Raw genomic sequence first — 17,236 nt, 5'->3', positions numbered from 1 at the left:
TGTATATATATATATGTATGTATATATATATATATGTATGTATCTTATAAAATTATTAACTTTTACCATTAAAGATTTGGTTGACCCATAAACCACGCGAATGAAAAAAATTCTACTTCCCCCACACAATCATGCATCCTCTGTGTGTTGCTTCTCCTTCGCACTAAACCCCTCTGCATGTGGGATCTGCATGCTGCCTACCTCGTACAAGGGCTCCTCCTTCGATCGAACTTCAAACGCACGCGACTTTGGCTCTCCGTACGTGCCTTCTTCCTCACACCGCTTCGCTCGACCTTCCACGTCACCACCCTCTTCCCTTTCTTCTTCAGCAAAGAGGAAAACCTTAGTTTGCACTCTTAGGTCTAGTAAGTTCTCGCCTCCCTCATATGGCATTTTATAGGGCAAACTTACCTCTTCAGCTTCCAACCCCCTTCATTTCCTCTCCACTCTATTCATTTTCTCTCCCTCTCTGCTCAGTGTCCCGACTCCTTGTTCCCACTTCTTTGGTTCTTCGTTTCTTCTCCCCCAGTAATTGAAATGGGATTGACAACGCATGCTCCACAAACACGGTCTTCAATGGTTATGCGTGAATCAAGCCTAATGTCCATGTCAGGTTCAACCAAGCCAATAAGCAAGGAATTCACTTGGGATTAGCATGTGTGCCAGATCCACCGAATGGGGGGGAGTGTGTGATTAAAGCATGGCCCTAATCAGGGAGGCCTATATCCAAATCATCCAGTACGTGGAATTGCAATGACCAAACCTAGAAAAGACCCAATACGGACCAATGTGCACGGCAAAGTCTAAGCTTATGAGACGAATGTGAACTAAACAGCCCTACAAACACACACCCTTATGGAATAGTAACCACTTCTCATTTATTTTCTTCCTCCTCCTAAAATTCATTCCAAAAAAACACCACCACATCTGCATTTTCATTATTTTTAGCCCTGAATCATGCCTCGAAAATTCATATCAATCAGCTTAATATCAAGAAAATGTCAAATAGGTTGTCAAAAGATATGCATGCTCGGAATGAGGACCAAAGCTAAAAATAATTTGAAAAAAATTACGAATGATAATAAATATAACAGTGAAGAAAAAATAAATTCTTGTGCAATATAGCAATCGAAAAACAATAAAAACAATTAACTGCCAATAAAATGGATTTATGGAACAAATAAAATAAGTACTTACTGGAGGTCATTCCAAAGCAAAACACAGTATTATCACATATAGAGCCCCTCCGGCACGCCCTCCTTCTTCTTAAACATCACTTTCTCCTTTGCCTTCTTAAAGTCTGCATGAGTTACCTGAAGCATGCACCAATTAACATGGAAATCAACATCAAATGTCCAAGCAGATGGCATGGAAAGAAAGAAAATTAAACTAAAAAAGAAAACATTTAAGTACTTACAAGCTCACACATTTTGGGTGGCAAATAAACCCCATAAAATGAACAAACAAAAGTAATTTTTCCTCATAAAGGAAGGAGTTTCACACATGCCTAACTTTAGAAATAACAGTAAAAGCATTTGCATAAATATCCAATATATAACAGAAGACAATTTTTTAGGGAATACAAGATTAAATATAATTTCTCAAAATGAGAAACTCCAAGTAACTTTAGAGATGAATAGAAAAGGTTTTAACAAAACTATGCCATCAAGTGTCTAAATTATGACCATACCTTCATTCTCCGCTCCCGCAAAGCAAGCAAACCAGCTTCCGTGCATATGGCTTTTATATCAGCTCCAGAAAATTCATCCTTTGTCATCACGAATTCTTCCAAATTTACATCATCAGCTAGTGTCATCCTGGAAGTATGTATCTGCAAAATAAAAACAAAAATAAAAATTACCAAGCATAAATAAAAGGATCTGCAAGAAAATGTTTTTAAAAGGCATTCGCTAGTCTGTGAGTTGGCATAGAAGCAGTCCTGTCGCAATATAAATGCATGAGCATACAAAAACTTGCAGTGGTAGAAGTCATGAGAGTTCCTGTACGTGGAAAAATATCCTTTTTACCGGAAAATGACGAGCAGTTTTCTATTAAAGTAATTTTAATCTTCCAATTGATCTATGAACATATGTAAGCCTTTTCTTAATCTTCATTCGGGGAAATAAATAAATAAAATATTTGTAGGCCTTGAGCAAAATAACAAAACCAGCCACTTGTACCTGAAATATACGCCGCCGTGTCTTGATATCAGGAAGAGGAAACTCGATCTTTCTATCAATGCGTCCAGGCCGAAGCAAGGCTGGATCCAGACTTTCAATTCTGTTTGTGGCAAGAATTACTTTAACATCACCCCTTGAGTCAAAGCCATCTAATTGATTCAGCAATTCCAACATTGTACGTTGTATCTCTCGTTCTCCTCCAGAATGAGCATCATATCTAAACAAAATCCAGACAGGTTAAGCATATTATAGACTAATACAATAACTGATTAACATTGTTTACCATTCTAGAGAATTTCTTGCAAATACCTTTTAGTTCCAACTGCATCTATCTCATCAATAAACACTATTGATGGAGAAAGATCATCAGCTACTCTAAAGAGTTCCCTCACTAATTTTGGGCCATCGCCCAAGTACTTCTGAATTAATTCACTTCCAACAACACGCAAGAATGTTGCAGAAGTTGAATTAGCCACAGCCTGGAAAAAAACCACAGTTTTCTTTACCAAATCCTCCCAAATAATCAGAACATGTTCTATTAGATCATTAAAATATTGAACTAATGTTCAGACGCTGTGAAAAGAAATTCTTAAACGATACAGAAACTATGAAGTTTAAGTTCTCATTCAAAACTGTCAATTAGAGCTTACGTGAATCAAAATGTAAAATTTATGTATAATGAAGAGGTACGAATATCTGTGCAGACACTCAGAGAAGGATTAATCTATATATTTTTTTAAAAAAATGGAGAATAGAAAATTACCCAGATATCAAAATGTTCAAAACATAGAAAAATTAGAGTAAGAAAAAAAATCTTCAAAGTACACTTCTTAACTTCTTACAAGAAAGAGTATCTCACATCACTATTCAGCTCAGATGAGATCTGTATTCTCACATGGCATGGTTCTCTGTACAGGAGATATTGGAAAAATTTTCTGTCCCCCAAGCACAATGAAATATAAATCCCAGAATAGAAGAAACTGAGCATAAACATGTGTATTATTGCAGACAATAAAGTTATAGCATAAACAATACCATGACCATCATAATTAGCCTTGTCTCAGCTATTAGAGAAGTTGGAATAAAGCTAAATTTGAAGATAAGATACTTAGACGACTGCAAACCATTACAAAAAATTAAACTCTGCCTTGTGAAGATACACAAAACCTTCACCTTAGTTATACATAAACTGGAATTTATACTTTCTTATGAAAAGGAGGCATCTTAATGGATTCATCAAATTTCATTCAGTTGCAAAAGAGAAAACAGTGCAACATGTGATGATATTCATTTTTACTAAGGCATTTTGCATTTTATTTTATAATCATAATACATGCCCAACTTGTAAAGATTTGCACAAGCTATTAAATAAAATATCAATATCATCTCCAATTATGAATGATCAAATGTATGTTCATCTATTTCAAATAGCACCACATTAGAAACCTATCAGCAGGAGCCTCTAAACCTAACCATCCTTCAAAGGTTTGGCATTTGCCAAAATGCAGAGTTTTGACAAATTAATAGAAAAGAAATCCTAAAATTATATCAGCTTTATGGAAAAACACATGTAGATGGAATTAGCTTCAAAAATACTTGACAAGCATAAAAAATGGTGGAAGTGTAGCAAAGATTTTACTTTGGCAAGTAAAGTTTTCCCGGTACCGGGTTCTCCATAGAGTATGACTCCCTTGGGTGGCTTGATGCCAATGTCTTCATATAGCTCAGGGTGGGTTAGAGGAAGTTCAACTGCTTCTTTAATTTCTTGAATTTGAGCATCAAGGCCACCAATATCAGCATAAGACTCCAATGGAGCTTTTTCTACTTTCATCACAGAAACCATAGGATCAACTTCATCCTGGAGGAGCCCAACAACAGATAGAACCTAGAAATGTTCAAAGCAAATAATACCAACAAATAAGATATATTGTAACAAAAAACATCTCAATATTTCACATTAAAAGGATGAAAGATTAATAGCACAAAACACATTCCAAAAAAGCACGACTGGGGAAAAAAAAGGAAGACAGCAAGGCATGACTTGTGAGGGTTTAGATTTCCTAATACAACCTAGGATGTGAAACGAAATGAACACAAAATGCCAAAAAAAGAAAAAAGACACATGATTTGTTCATTTTAAGAGATAGTTTAACAATCAACTAAATTTGAAATTCCACAAAGAAAACAGCAGAAAAAATAAAAATTCAGCAACTATCAATTTTACATCTCAAATAAAAACCAAGCACATATCTTTCTTGACAAAATCCAAATCACCATATAAAATCAACAATTACATAAATTAAACGACAAAGATATGGAAAAAAATCATTCAAAATGAAGAATTTGATCTCACACGGGTACAAGGAGCCTCTCACAAAAGGTATTGACGCAAATGTGCAGAACTCAAAGGCAAGCATAAAACAAAGACACCCAAGTAGAGAGGAAAATTGAAATCCTATTTCAAATTTGATATTCAATGCTCAATATTTTTTTGTATTCCTTGGGGCTCTATAAATGATTTTTAATGGAGAAAAAATATGAAACTAAACAAATTATATATAATATATAAATCTATTGAAATTAGCTGGTTTCAAAACATAGAAGAGGAATGCCAAATGTTTTCATAAATTTCAATAGAAAATTGGAAAATTTGCCAATGAGCATAAGCAGTGTGGGGGACCAAGTACAAAAGGCAAGTGTAATAGGCCCGCCTAAACAATAAGCGGCGGGATAAGACCATAAGTGTCCAAAATAAGAAGTAACAAAGGCCTACATAACTCAGTGTTACAATTAATGAATTCGAGCTAAACTCGAATTCATTGAGTTTTTTTTTAATATGATTTTATATATTATACAACAAAGTTTTGACTAAAAATAAATTTATAACGATTTTCAATATATTATTTGTTTCGTATATAACTTATTGTTGAGATGGCTAATCTATTATAATCATTGCAGAAAATATTGTAGTTAAACTTGGTCACTCAAGATTTGTTGATTGGAATATTTATCATATCATAATGAACTCCATAAGTACCAATATACTTCTACTCTATGATTGATTATTTTCACTATTATTTTTCCATAAATAGAAAGAATGTTTTGGGCTAAGAAATTACATTTTCTCAAGTTAAAGCAACCGTATATCACTCATCATCAATATCCTTTGAGTACCAGTTTAGAGTGAAGTTCAAATCTTGTAGCTTTGCATTTATATTAACTTAATATCATTTGCAATACATAGTATTAAAAGGTTATAGCCTTATCCATCACCAAGTTTTGGAAGACTTCGTACGAAGATTTTTCTATACTTCGTTGAGTGTTGGTTTAGTGATTATGCCCTTAACCGTAACAAAGATGCAAGTACACTTCATACAAGAAGAGACTGTGAAGATTTATCGACCTACGAGGAGCAATGGAGAGAGCTTGTGATAACAAGGGTGGATAACGGAATCCTCGTTTGGATGGGATTGGGCATATAGGTGGGCCATTTGGTTGAACTACATAAATATCATCGTCTCTCATATCATTCTATAAACTAGATTTAATTTGTGTGGATATTCATTTCTTTACTTGTTCTTTAATGTTTATGTGGTGATAATATCATATGCAACTGTGATATAAAAAATTCATCATTATTGTGTCAATTAGATCATTACTCTCACACCTAGCATGATTAAATAATAATCACCATATTAACTTCTATTTGAGCACTAGTGATCTGGTGTCAACTTTATTAATCATACAAAGCTTATGCGGTGAAATTATCTTGTGCCATTATGCTCATAATTTACTCTCACGTTGGCTTGACCTATGACACATCAACATTATCTCAATAGTTGCAACCATTAGTTAAATGATTGGTGTAAATAGTTTAATTGCATTAATTAGTGAAGTTGACGTGAACAATAACATTATGCCTTATAATAACACCCTTATCTAGTTTAGTCATATATACACAATAGTTATTTTGTGTGGTATCACTTGTAGAATTAATTAAGACTATAAGTGGTGTTTAGATGAAAATGAGTGTAATTGTTAGATTGAGATTAATCATATAGACACTCCTTTAGATTTGTGTAAAACAATTTGCATATCCTGTTTCTAAAGTTGCGCACTAAGTTGTTTAAGTAGTCATAATAATTATAGATTTTACATTTCATATTATTGATAGTTTCAATTGTGCATCATTATCACTAAGGCTTCAAAAATGTGTTGATGTGATTGTATGGGATTTGAGTTGGGAATAGTTTCGTAAGGAAATTATGTGGTGTGAAAAAACGCACATCCAATTTAGCAGCTGTTGGTGCGCCTCAACTCATCAAAAATATATATATATTGGAAATTTCTCTTGCTCCTCACATACACTCTTGGTTATAGTGTTTGTAGGAAATTGGTGGCTTCGGAGATATATGTGAGTAGAAAAAGGCTTCTATGTGAGATAAGCTCTTTGTATGAGATTTTTGGTGTTCTCTTCTTCTTGTGTTCATCTGCGGGCATACTTTAGAAGTAACAAGGATTGTGATGGTTTTATCATTATTGTATGCTACAATTGCAGCCTTTGTTTTCTAGTATATTAGATCATCTCTCCTCATCCAAGAAAGTATATTTGGCCGAAGATGAACCACGTAAATCTTGGTGATATGTGTATTATATTTTTTTGTCCGTGTCTTTTATAATTGTCTGTGGAGTATCAGTCTCGATCTTAATGACGATTCCAAATCAAATAATCTGACACCCAAATCACAGCATCAACCATCAAAAAAATATCCACAAAGATAATTTACTACTTTGAATAGTTCTCAAAATTATAAAAATCTTACGAGTAGAACCTTAGCCAATTACATGCAACTTATGATCCCTTCTCCATACATTATTATTGATTAGCATATTGCGTGTTTGCTGTAAATCACACAAATTTTGCTTCACCTTTTAGTTATGCAGCATTTGTTCTACAGTTTTCTACTTGCTACATGCACAATTACCCCATTAATCCACTTAATGATAAAACTTCAATCTTTGATTACAAGCTGCAAAACCAGTTGAGTCCATTTTCGACTAATCTTTCATCAAGAGGTGTCACTGTCATTATTTCTCAAATTAAATCATTTCTTAATATATCTTCAAAGCTTTCCAACAGACCAATCTCACCACTTCTTCATTTCTATACTAAGCATAGCCTCCAATGACTCGTTACCTAACAATCGGACATGTACAGCATTGCCAGTACAATTGATTGTTGTTATCATTATTATCTGCATATATTCTTTTTGCAGACATTCCTACTTTATTCACCAAGGTTTAATTCAATTACATGCATGCATCAATGTAAAAAAGTTCTATATAAACGGTTAGAAAATTTGACAATTTACATGACAGCATAAGCCCTAATAACTTAATCATTAAAGATCGCCATCATCCCATAAGCTGCAATTCTAATACATATGAAGATTCCAGTCATTTCCCGACCAAATACCTAAACCAGCAGGACAAGGCACTTACCTTGTTGTGCATAAGAATCGCGCACCCCGGCTCCAGCTGATCCTTGTCCACGAACGACAGAATGCTCACGTAGTACTCGGGTCCAACCGAAGAGGAGACTATGGCATGGTTCTCGTCAATAAGCTCTTCAAGATTCCCAACGCTCATAGGAGATCCGCGAAGGTCGTCGACCTTTGATCGATCCTCTTCATTCTTGTCCTCGTGTGGCTTTAGGCGCTCCTGGTTACTAACAAACTCCTCCTCCATCAGGAGATAGTCCTTGATTCGATCCAGCTTGAGGAGTCGGAGCTTGCACTTCGTCAGTGGCGTCACAGTCGGTAGTCGCGCAGCGGCCTCAGGGCCCTTCTGCCTCCGCTGCTTGCGTCCGACACGCGACGGCGGCGCCGCCGGCTCGAACTTCTTGTCCTTCTTGTCGCCGTCGTGCTTCCGATCGCCGGGGAGGCCATGCTTGTGCAGTCCACCGGGGGTTCCCTGTCCCATGGCTCCGCGGCTTGTGATATCTAGGCACGCGTGGGAGATGGAAGGCTTTTGGTGTTCCTGGTTAGTTCTTACTCAATTTTATTTGTTAAAACATTTACAAATGTATCATACATTATTTATATATTTGTGTATCTAAACTTTGAAATTTACATTTTTAACATGTTTTGGTGGACTTGAGAGATGAGGGAGAGGCGAGGTCTTCATTCAAAGATAAGGCGTTGATTCTTCTAAATAGGTGCGAGAGGTGGCGATCGATCAAATTGCGAAGGAATAAATAATGAATAGAGAAAAAAAAATCACGAGAGTTTGAATTGAGAAGGCAATGAAAAAATGAAATGAGAAGAAAATCACATGATATCAGGATGAAATGAGAAATTTCAGCTCTTACATACTACCCTATCTACCCAAATTCGTACCTTAGTTGTGAAACAACTGTGGGTGCTTTGCATTCGTCTCTTCTTCAATCTATCTAGTTGCTTTTAGTTATGTTTGGTTCTTTTAGAGTGCTCTAACTAAAAGAAATGATAGGCAGCGGAGTTGTTAAACTTCACTTTTAGAGATGTGATACAGTACTTCCTCATATCTTAGGTCTCCTCAAATCACCGATGGCTTGTACCATATAATATGAGAGTCTTCATGCACATAACACCGCAATATACATATGTGAAAGACATTGTGTGCTCCTGCAATTCTCAGAGGAAAAGCCAAATAGAATGTAACTCTATCAACTTTCTCGAACAACTCAAAAATACCAATGAAATGAAGCTAAAGCTTTTCAATCTTGTCAATTCGTGTAACTCAGCTCATATATAAAACCTTCATAAAACATGATCGCTGACAGTGAATTCAACCTCTTTATACTTTGGGTCGAAGTACTGCTTCTGATGACCCTGGGCTGCCTGTAGTTGATATCGACTTGACGAACCTTTTCGGCAGCTTGATCCAATGGCAAAGGTCTAAATATTTGTATCTCACCGACCTCGAACCAAGCAAGAGACATCTAAACTTTTTGTTATAAATTACTTTGTATGTCGCTATGCCTACACTAGTCTCAGAGTTATTATTATAAGTAAACTCTACCAACGAAATCTAGTCCTCCTAGCTACCTCCAAAGTCTAAAATGCAAGCTCTCTGCAAGTCTCCTGAGGTTCGAATGATGAACTTCAACTATTCATTTATCCGATGATGAAAAATAGCACCGAGGTACATTATCATGCCACAACTTATTGCACTTGTTTCCATATCCTGAAGGTAAATCTTTCATCTTGATCTGATATAGTGACAGTTGGAATTCCATATAGTAGAACAATATTAATCTTGTAGATCTTGGCTAATTTATCCACCAAATATGACTGCTTGATTGGCAAAAAATGAGATGATTCGGTCTATCTGTCATAACCCAAATAACATCATATTCTTGCTTCATTCTTAACAGGCTGATCATGAAGCCCATGGTTGTGAAGAAGCTGCAATAGACCAAAAAGTCTCTGATATTTGGCCTTAACCATCGAATATGTTAAACACTCTGCTACAAACACAGCTAACAGTTTTCATACTTGACCACAAAAATAGTTTTTTAAGATTTTGATTTATCTTTTTACTTTCCGAAAGAGCAGAATATGGAGTAGAATGTGCCTCACGAAGTATCTCATATCGAAGTTCTTCATGTCGTGGAACACACAACCGATCCTGAAATATCAAAGTGACATATAGATCAATGATAAAATCAAAATTTCAATCAGTTATTTGCTTGCTCTATAAGTTGTAGTAAGTCTACATCCATCATTTGAGCTGCACAAACACAATCCATAAGTGTAGGCTGAATTCACATTTAATACATGACTAGATTAGCTTCTGCCACTATTACTGTGAGAGCTGAAGTCGCTGTATTTTCCCATGCTAACTCGTGCTTCTGAATGACTATTCACGCTGAATTCGTCAAAGATTTTTTGCTCAGTACATCTACGACCACAATTACCATAACAATATGGTACCGAATCTCCATATCATAGTCCATCAACTCGAGCCATCGTATTAATCTTATGTTAAACTTCTTTCGGGTAAAAATGCACTTTAAGCTCTTATGATTAGTGAAGACTTCATAACGAATATCATAAAGGTAGTGACTCTAAATAATTTCTGCAAATATCACAATAAAGTCCAAGTTGTCAGTAGGATAATTTCTTTCAAGCACCTCAAGTTGTCTAGAAGCATAAACTACAAGTTTACCATGCTGCATTTGGACACATCCGAATCCTTGATGTGAAGCATCACTATAGATATGAAATTCATATGTGTTTGAGGGAATGGTAAGAATTGGAGTCATTATTAAGCCATTATTGAGTTTCTGGAAATTTTGCTCAAAAGCATCAAACTATTCAAACTTATTGGCCTTTTGAGTCAACCTCGATAGGTGTGCAGGAATGCGAGAAAAAACCTTCAGCAAATCTTTGATAATATATAGCTAATCCAAGAAAATTATGAAGCTCGGTAACAATGCTCAGTCTTTGCCACTCCATTATTGTCATGATCTTTGTAGGACCATAGAAATTCCAACTCCACTAATAATTTGTTCCCAAAATGCCACTTCTTGAAGCAAAATTTCACATTTCGAGAATTTGCCATAAAGTTTGTTCTCTCGAAGAGTATTCAATGTTGTCATGAGATATTGTGTGTGTTCCTCTCTGTCTATGAGTGGACAAAAATATTGTTAAGGAAGACAATAAAGAATCAATCTAAGAAGGGCATAAAAATTATTTTCATCAGATCCATAAAAGTAGTAAGAGCATTAATCAAACTAAACGACAACACTAGAAATTCATAGTCCACATATCCAGATCAAACAAACAGTCTTTGAAACACCTTCATTCTTGATCTCCAATTTATGGTAGTCAGATCGAGGTTGATCTCGGAGAACATAAAAGAACCTTATAGTTGATTGAACAAATCATCTATACGAGGCAGTGAGTACCTGTACGATCACCTTATTCAAGTCTTTATAGTCGATGCATAACCACATGCTCTCTTCTTTCTTTCTCACGAACATAACTGGTGCTCCCCATGGTGAAACACTAGACCAGTCAAAATTTATGAAGCATTTCCTACAACTGGATCTTGAGTTCCTGGAGTTCCATGGTGGTCATATGATAGGGTGCTTTCAAATTTTGAGTGCTCCCTTAAAATAGTTCTACAGTAAACTCAATCTCATAATCATGTGGCAAACTAACAAAATCTTCAAGAAATACATCAACAAATTCTCGAACCACTCGAACATAATATTTGATAGATACGACTATAATGAATAAATCAATGCACCAAGTGCAAAATTTTTTTATATGAATGAACTGGTTACCACACAATCAAATAATACCCTTGTTGGCTACTTTAAAATAATAATAATACATGTCACCACATCAAGAGCTTCAAGAGCTTCTTCATGTGTCATAACAAACACTCATAGTGGTATTGCCTGAATGGTTTGCTTAGGAGCTTGATATTGCTATGATTGTTACATTAAAGGGTGTTTCTACGTCAGTGGCTGCTGCTGAGATTTTTGGTATTGTTGGTATTGTGATATATGAGGGCAGAGCTGATACAGTTGGAGCACCACGACTTGCTACGACTGTTGTTGAGGCTGAAAATAATTATGCTTTGCTTGATTCATTTCACGATGCTTTTGAAAGTATCCTCCATTTGACTTATATCATTTATTTTTGTGACGACACTTATAATTATTTTTCTAGGCATTTCGCTTGCAGCTGACCTTGAAATTTGAGAGGACAATCTTTAGCCTTATGGTCAGTACTATAAAAATTGAAGCATTCGTCGAAAACCAAGTTACAGGTTCTATAATGCCATTTCTCGCAATGAACACCTCACATAATTGTTTTTAACTTCCACCCCTGATGATTATGGTGTTGTTTCTTTTGGGAACTCCTATAAGCTTGTGTACATGAATTCTTACCCTTCCCATCATGCTTTTCTCACAGACATTTACCTCAATTTTTGCATGAATAGCTTGATCCACGAGCTCTCCATATATCATACACTCGACAATCGATAGACACCTACGAGTGTCCTCTCTCAAACCAACAAGTACGTGGTAGATCTTCTGATGTTCACGTTGATTAATCAAATAAATGAAACAGACGATCTTGACAAATTGAGTCTCGTACTCCTAAACGGTATTCTTTCCTCGCTCGTTAATGAACAATCTCTCGAAACCCAATATATATATATTCCCCGACTTATTGGTTGACATATGCAAAGTAAGCTCTAAGTCCCCTCGTGTATGGGGTTTGAACTCGTCTGTGTGCAGATAAGTCAAGTGGTTAGAAACTTGCTTATTGGTTGACATATGCAAAGTAAGCTCTAAGTCTCCTCGTGTATGGGGTTTGAACTCGTCTGTAAGTGGTTAGAAACTTCACTTGACCACTATTTTATTTACACACAGACACACACACACATTAAAGTTCAGGTGTTATAAATGTAGATATAGAAAAATTAGTGGTATCAGTGTAAATTTTATGTTCTAAAAATATTAGCACTTATTGATATAAAATGCGCAAATTAAGCGTATAAAGTCAACTTTACTTTGACATTGAGGGATCTAAACCCCGCGAACGACGGAATTCAATTAAACCGGAAAATTATTATAGATTATACAGCAGTGGCCGTCACCATTCACCACTGAGCTCTGAGCTCCCTCCTCAATGTCACCCCTTCTCCCCTTCCTCCTCTTCATCTACACCCCTCCCCTCATCGCATCCACACCCTCGCCGCCCTCCCCATCACGTACCAGTTACGGTAAGCTCGTTTCCTCCTCTCGTTTCCCTGCCTACCACTTCTAATCTTCTCTCTATTTCTCAGGCCTCTCCTACTCCATCGACTGCGGTGGCACCTCCAACTTCACTTCCAACCTCAAACGTCCATGGCTTTCCGACCGCTACTTCACCGGCGGGGCCGTCGGTACTGTAGCCGAACCACAGCACTTCACACAACCGCAAGAACGCACTCTCCGTTTCTTCCCCCCAAACTCCTTCGGCAAAAAGAGCTGCTACTCCATCCCCGTCCCCACCGGACGCTACTACCTTCGCACTTTCACTGTATACGATAACTACGACTCCAAGATGCGGAACCCATCGTTTGATGTATCAATTGAAGGTACCCTCGTCTTCTCCTGGCGCTCCCCTTGGCCCGAACCCGTCGCGCGCAGCGGCGCATACGCGGATCTGTTTTTTGCGGCCACCGACGGATTCGCCGACCTATGCTTTTACTCCATTGCCACAGATCCTCCCGTCGTTGCCTCAATCGAGATCTTCCAGATCGATCCGCTTGCCTATGATGCTGCCACTGCTGGATCCGACTTTGTTCTGGTTAACTATGGCCGTCTTTCTTGTGGTTCAGCATTATTCGGTCCCGGGTTTACAAATCACTCCGATCTTTTCGGTCGCGTGTGGCAATCAGACGCCGATTTCCGAGACCCGAAAGTTAAAGTGAAAGCGCTATCTTCCGGCGGCCGCAACGTGCTCGGCGGGGCACACGCGCCAAATTATTTTCCACCGCAGCTATACCGCACGGCCATCACCGTTGAGCAGGCAGGTGTAGGTCTCGAGTACCTGCTCCAGGTGGACACCAGGCTGGATTACATGGTTTGGTTCCATTTCTCGGAACTGGATTCCGGTGTCAATGCCCCTGGGAAAAGGGTTTTTGATATCCATATCAACGGGAAAAATGTCGCGAGGATAGATATATTCAAGGCGGTCGGAGGGTTTGCAGCGTTCGATTGGCATTATATTGCGAAGAATCTGACCACCTCGCCACTTAGCTTGAAGCTTGTTCCGGTTGTTGGGAAGCCTGTTATATGCGGGCTTGAGAATTATGCTATGGTGCCTTTGGATCTTCCGAGTCTGCCTAGCCAAGGTGAGTTCCATGTTTTAAAGGTGAAGGTTTACCGGGTAGTTTTTGGTTGTTGATGTATTTGTGTATATGGGGGCTTAGCAAATGCGATGAGGGCGTTGAAAGAGTCGCTCATGGTACCTGATAGAATGGGATGGAACGGGGATCCCTGTGCTCCTTCCACATGGGATGCTTGGGAGGGAGTTACTTGCCATCGTACAGAAGCAGGGCTTGCCATCACGCAGCTGTAAGTATTATTTTCCACATGATATACTTACAAATTTTTAGGATGAGAAAAGATGCTATAAAGTAAAAAAAAAATAAAAAGCTTGCAACCTCTAATTCATTTTCTAATTAAAAGCCTTACTTTTTTTTTCTTCTAATTGTTGTTTTGTCTGGGGGCGAAGACTCGGGGCGTCCAAAGTGAAAGTGGTCATACCTAAAAGCTAATGCAAAAAGTTAAATGGAAGAATGGTGATGGGTTGGTGATACCTAGTTGCCCTGTTTTTTCAATGATTGAATTCAATTGGTTAACTTGTCATATAAAAATGGAATCGGCATGTCTTAGGAACAGTTAGTTGGTGACAAATGGACTAAAGTTATAATTTATACACATTCTTCTTTGAATATGTATTTGGCTGCTGTAATCTCTGGAGTTAAGATAGAAGTTGTTGAACCTTCTTTTGTTGGACCTCTTAGACTTACCAGAGTTCAGTTGCATTGTAAGGATTAGGCCATCTAAGTTTTGCATATGTAAATAATTAAACGAGCATTGTAGTTGCTATGCCTTCTAGGTGTGTCCATTTTAGTTTATGATTTTTAAGTGCTAATTTAGTTCTTCAACTTACTAAATTTAATTCACTTTGGTCATATTGTCAACTTTATCATTAGGAATTGATGGGTGAAAGGTTTTCATAAGAGAATTTCCAGCTTTTTACCACCAATCTCATTATTTTTAGCATTTTAAGTGTTGGGATTAGTCTTTAAAAAATCAAAATGTCATAATGAATAAGTTGCTGACACATATTTTTGCCTAAAGAAATAGAAAAATTGACGGTATGATCAAATCAACTCATATTTGATGATGTGCAATTTAAAAAGACGGGCTAAAGTGAACATACCTAATAAATCTAGTGACCATTTTGATCATTTTTTTGATCATTTACGCATTTATATCATTTTTTGTTAAACAATTGTATTATTTCTTAGAAGTCACATATCTTTTAAATGGCTGAACTCAAAAATTGTTTTGACTACCTTTCTCATAATGTGGGACATATATTTCCATAAAATCTATACAATTGATTTTCATTAACTAATAATAACACTTTCAAATCACACGTAAGTTATTAATGGTCAACTTATTAAATTTTTCTTTGTTAGTGTCACATCTTATTTTGACTCTTCTCAGGTCTGCATGAGGCGCAACTGGGGCTTACAATCCAATTAGATACATTTTTCACTAACACCTATTCTGGTTTCACCAATTTGGATCGAGTGGGTAGAAATTAGTCTGTCTTGACTACAGTCTAGATTGCACAAAACTTCATTTATAGTTTCATAATCATCTTGATACATTCTTATCATAATTGCTATAAGAGAAATTTGCATTATTTAAATTATCAAAAATATAGTATAGAGTTTATGAACTTTTGTTAAAGAGCGATACTTGTAAGATGACTTTAATTTACATAACGAGCATCTTTTGTCTATGATACATCAAAAAACATGCATAAAGGTTGTAGGATACAAACAAAATTACTTGACTACGACATCACCTGCTCTTTTCTCTTGATTGAAAAACAATCTATGTAATCTGATGATTTAAAAACTCAATGTGATAATTAATTCTAATATATGATTCAAAATACTGGGAAAGAAAATAATAACATTCATGCTAGATTTTTTTATTAATCTGAACATTTTTAATTATAAAAATGACTATTCTATTTTATCAAAATTTAATCAAAATAAGCGTTTATATTCACATAAGTAAAAGATAATCATAAGAACTAAATATATTTGTCTGCAAAGATATAAAATTCATTTTTTAAATGTCAAACATATAACGCATTACTTGTTTTCTTTCACATTCCTTTTTGCTTTCCTATTCAGTCTTAAGAATATCACGTGGTTCCTATTGGCCTTGGCTAACAATATTTTGTCATCTAGTCCATTGGTTAGTCATTTATCAATGACCTTCAATTTAAGGCTGGACTTTCTATTTTTGACAGCAAGGGAGGATTATTTTATTAGGTCTTTTGCCTTTTTTATGTAGGCCATCATCATCATTTGCCGACTTATCCTCATATAACATGGCATTTCTAGATTTTTTTTTTTGCTTATAACATCATTATCACAAGTCTATTTAAAATGCTTGACACTGTTATACACCTATACCAGTCACCTGTATTTACGTGTATCATGATAAAACATGATATGCAAAAATTTATATTGTCGGTATTTTTATTATGCTTCATTTTATGAAAGAATAGTAAAATTTAAGTATCATAAAATTTCTTAAAACTACTTGTAACAACAGATTATATAATAAATGCAATAATTTCAGTGGCAATGTCAAGTGCTTTTGACACACTTAACATACAAAAGTCTATAAAATTAAGTATATAAATTATTTATTTCTTATATTATTTTACCAAATCTGTAGGGTTTTTCTCTAATTGATTTTTTTTTTAAATTTCTACCTCCTCGAGATTTAGTTATGTTAGAATAGAACCTAAAATACTTTTTATTGATACAAAGAGGGGTATATATACCCATTACAAGATCAACTAAAAAGGGAAAAACTAAACTTAGAGTATGATAGAAAGAGGAATAAATAAAACTGAATATACTAAAAAAAAAAAGAAGGAAATCAAAGGAAATAACTCAGAATAATCAGAGTTAAATTATGACTATTACTAGCCATTAAAATATTCTATTACTGCCCTCAAGTTGAAGCATAGATGTCAGTCATGTTCAACTTGAACTTGAAATCATCAAATAGTGGTCAATGAATGTTTTTTTTTTTGAGGAAATTCGTTAGTTGGCTACTAGATGACACAGACGAACACAAATTTCTTAAGACTTTAGTTTTTCCTTAATGAAGTGTCTGTCTTTCTCAACGTGTTTGGCGTGATCATGCCGTACTAGATTGTGAGAAATGCTAATGGCTG

The 17,236-nt window shown here is 36.0% G+C and overlaps 2 protein-coding genes across 2 annotated transcripts in view; one reads left to right on the top strand and one right to left on the bottom strand.

The window, feature by feature from the left end:
- Positions 1 to 8,228, bottom strand: part of LOC110024591 (26S proteasome regulatory subunit 4 homolog A) — a 24,985-nt gene extending 16,757 nt beyond the window's left edge. The window contains exons 1-6 of the mRNA XM_020724654.1: positions 7,683 to 8,228; positions 3,820 to 4,065; positions 2,490 to 2,659; positions 2,181 to 2,397; positions 1,691 to 1,831; positions 1,198 to 1,313 (exon numbers count right to left, since the gene is read on the bottom strand). Of these exons, the coding sequence (XP_020580313.1) occupies positions 1,230 to 1,313; positions 1,691 to 1,831; positions 2,181 to 2,397; positions 2,490 to 2,659; positions 3,820 to 4,065; positions 7,683 to 8,162 (1,338 nt within the window). The 5' untranslated portion in view covers positions 8,163 to 8,228 and the 3' untranslated portion in view covers positions 1,198 to 1,229. The remainder of the gene's footprint in view (positions 1 to 1,197; positions 1,314 to 1,690; positions 1,832 to 2,180; positions 2,398 to 2,489; positions 2,660 to 3,819; positions 4,066 to 7,682) is intronic.
- Positions 8,229 to 12,777: 4,549 nt separating this feature from the next.
- LOC110028060 (putative leucine-rich repeat receptor-like serine/threonine-protein kinase At2g14440) overlaps positions 12,778 to 17,236 on the top strand; it is a gene marked incomplete at its 3' end in the record, with an annotated part of 18,996 nt that continues 14,537 nt past the window's right edge. The window contains 3 exon segments of the mRNA XM_020729763.1: positions 12,778 to 12,968; positions 13,032 to 14,084; positions 14,163 to 14,307. Coding sequence (XP_020585422.1) covers positions 12,875 to 12,968; positions 13,032 to 14,084; positions 14,163 to 14,307 — 1,292 coding nt within the window.

This window comes from Phalaenopsis equestris, unplaced genomic scaffold (genome assembly GCF_001263595.1).
Source record: "Phalaenopsis equestris unplaced genomic scaffold, ASM126359v1 Scaffold000002, whole genome shotgun sequence".
Lineage (NCBI taxonomy): Eukaryota > Viridiplantae > Streptophyta > Magnoliopsida > Asparagales > Orchidaceae > Phalaenopsis > Phalaenopsis equestris.
The sequence above is the reverse complement of the archived record's forward strand: the minus strand, read 5'-3'. Positions and strand labels throughout refer to the sequence as shown.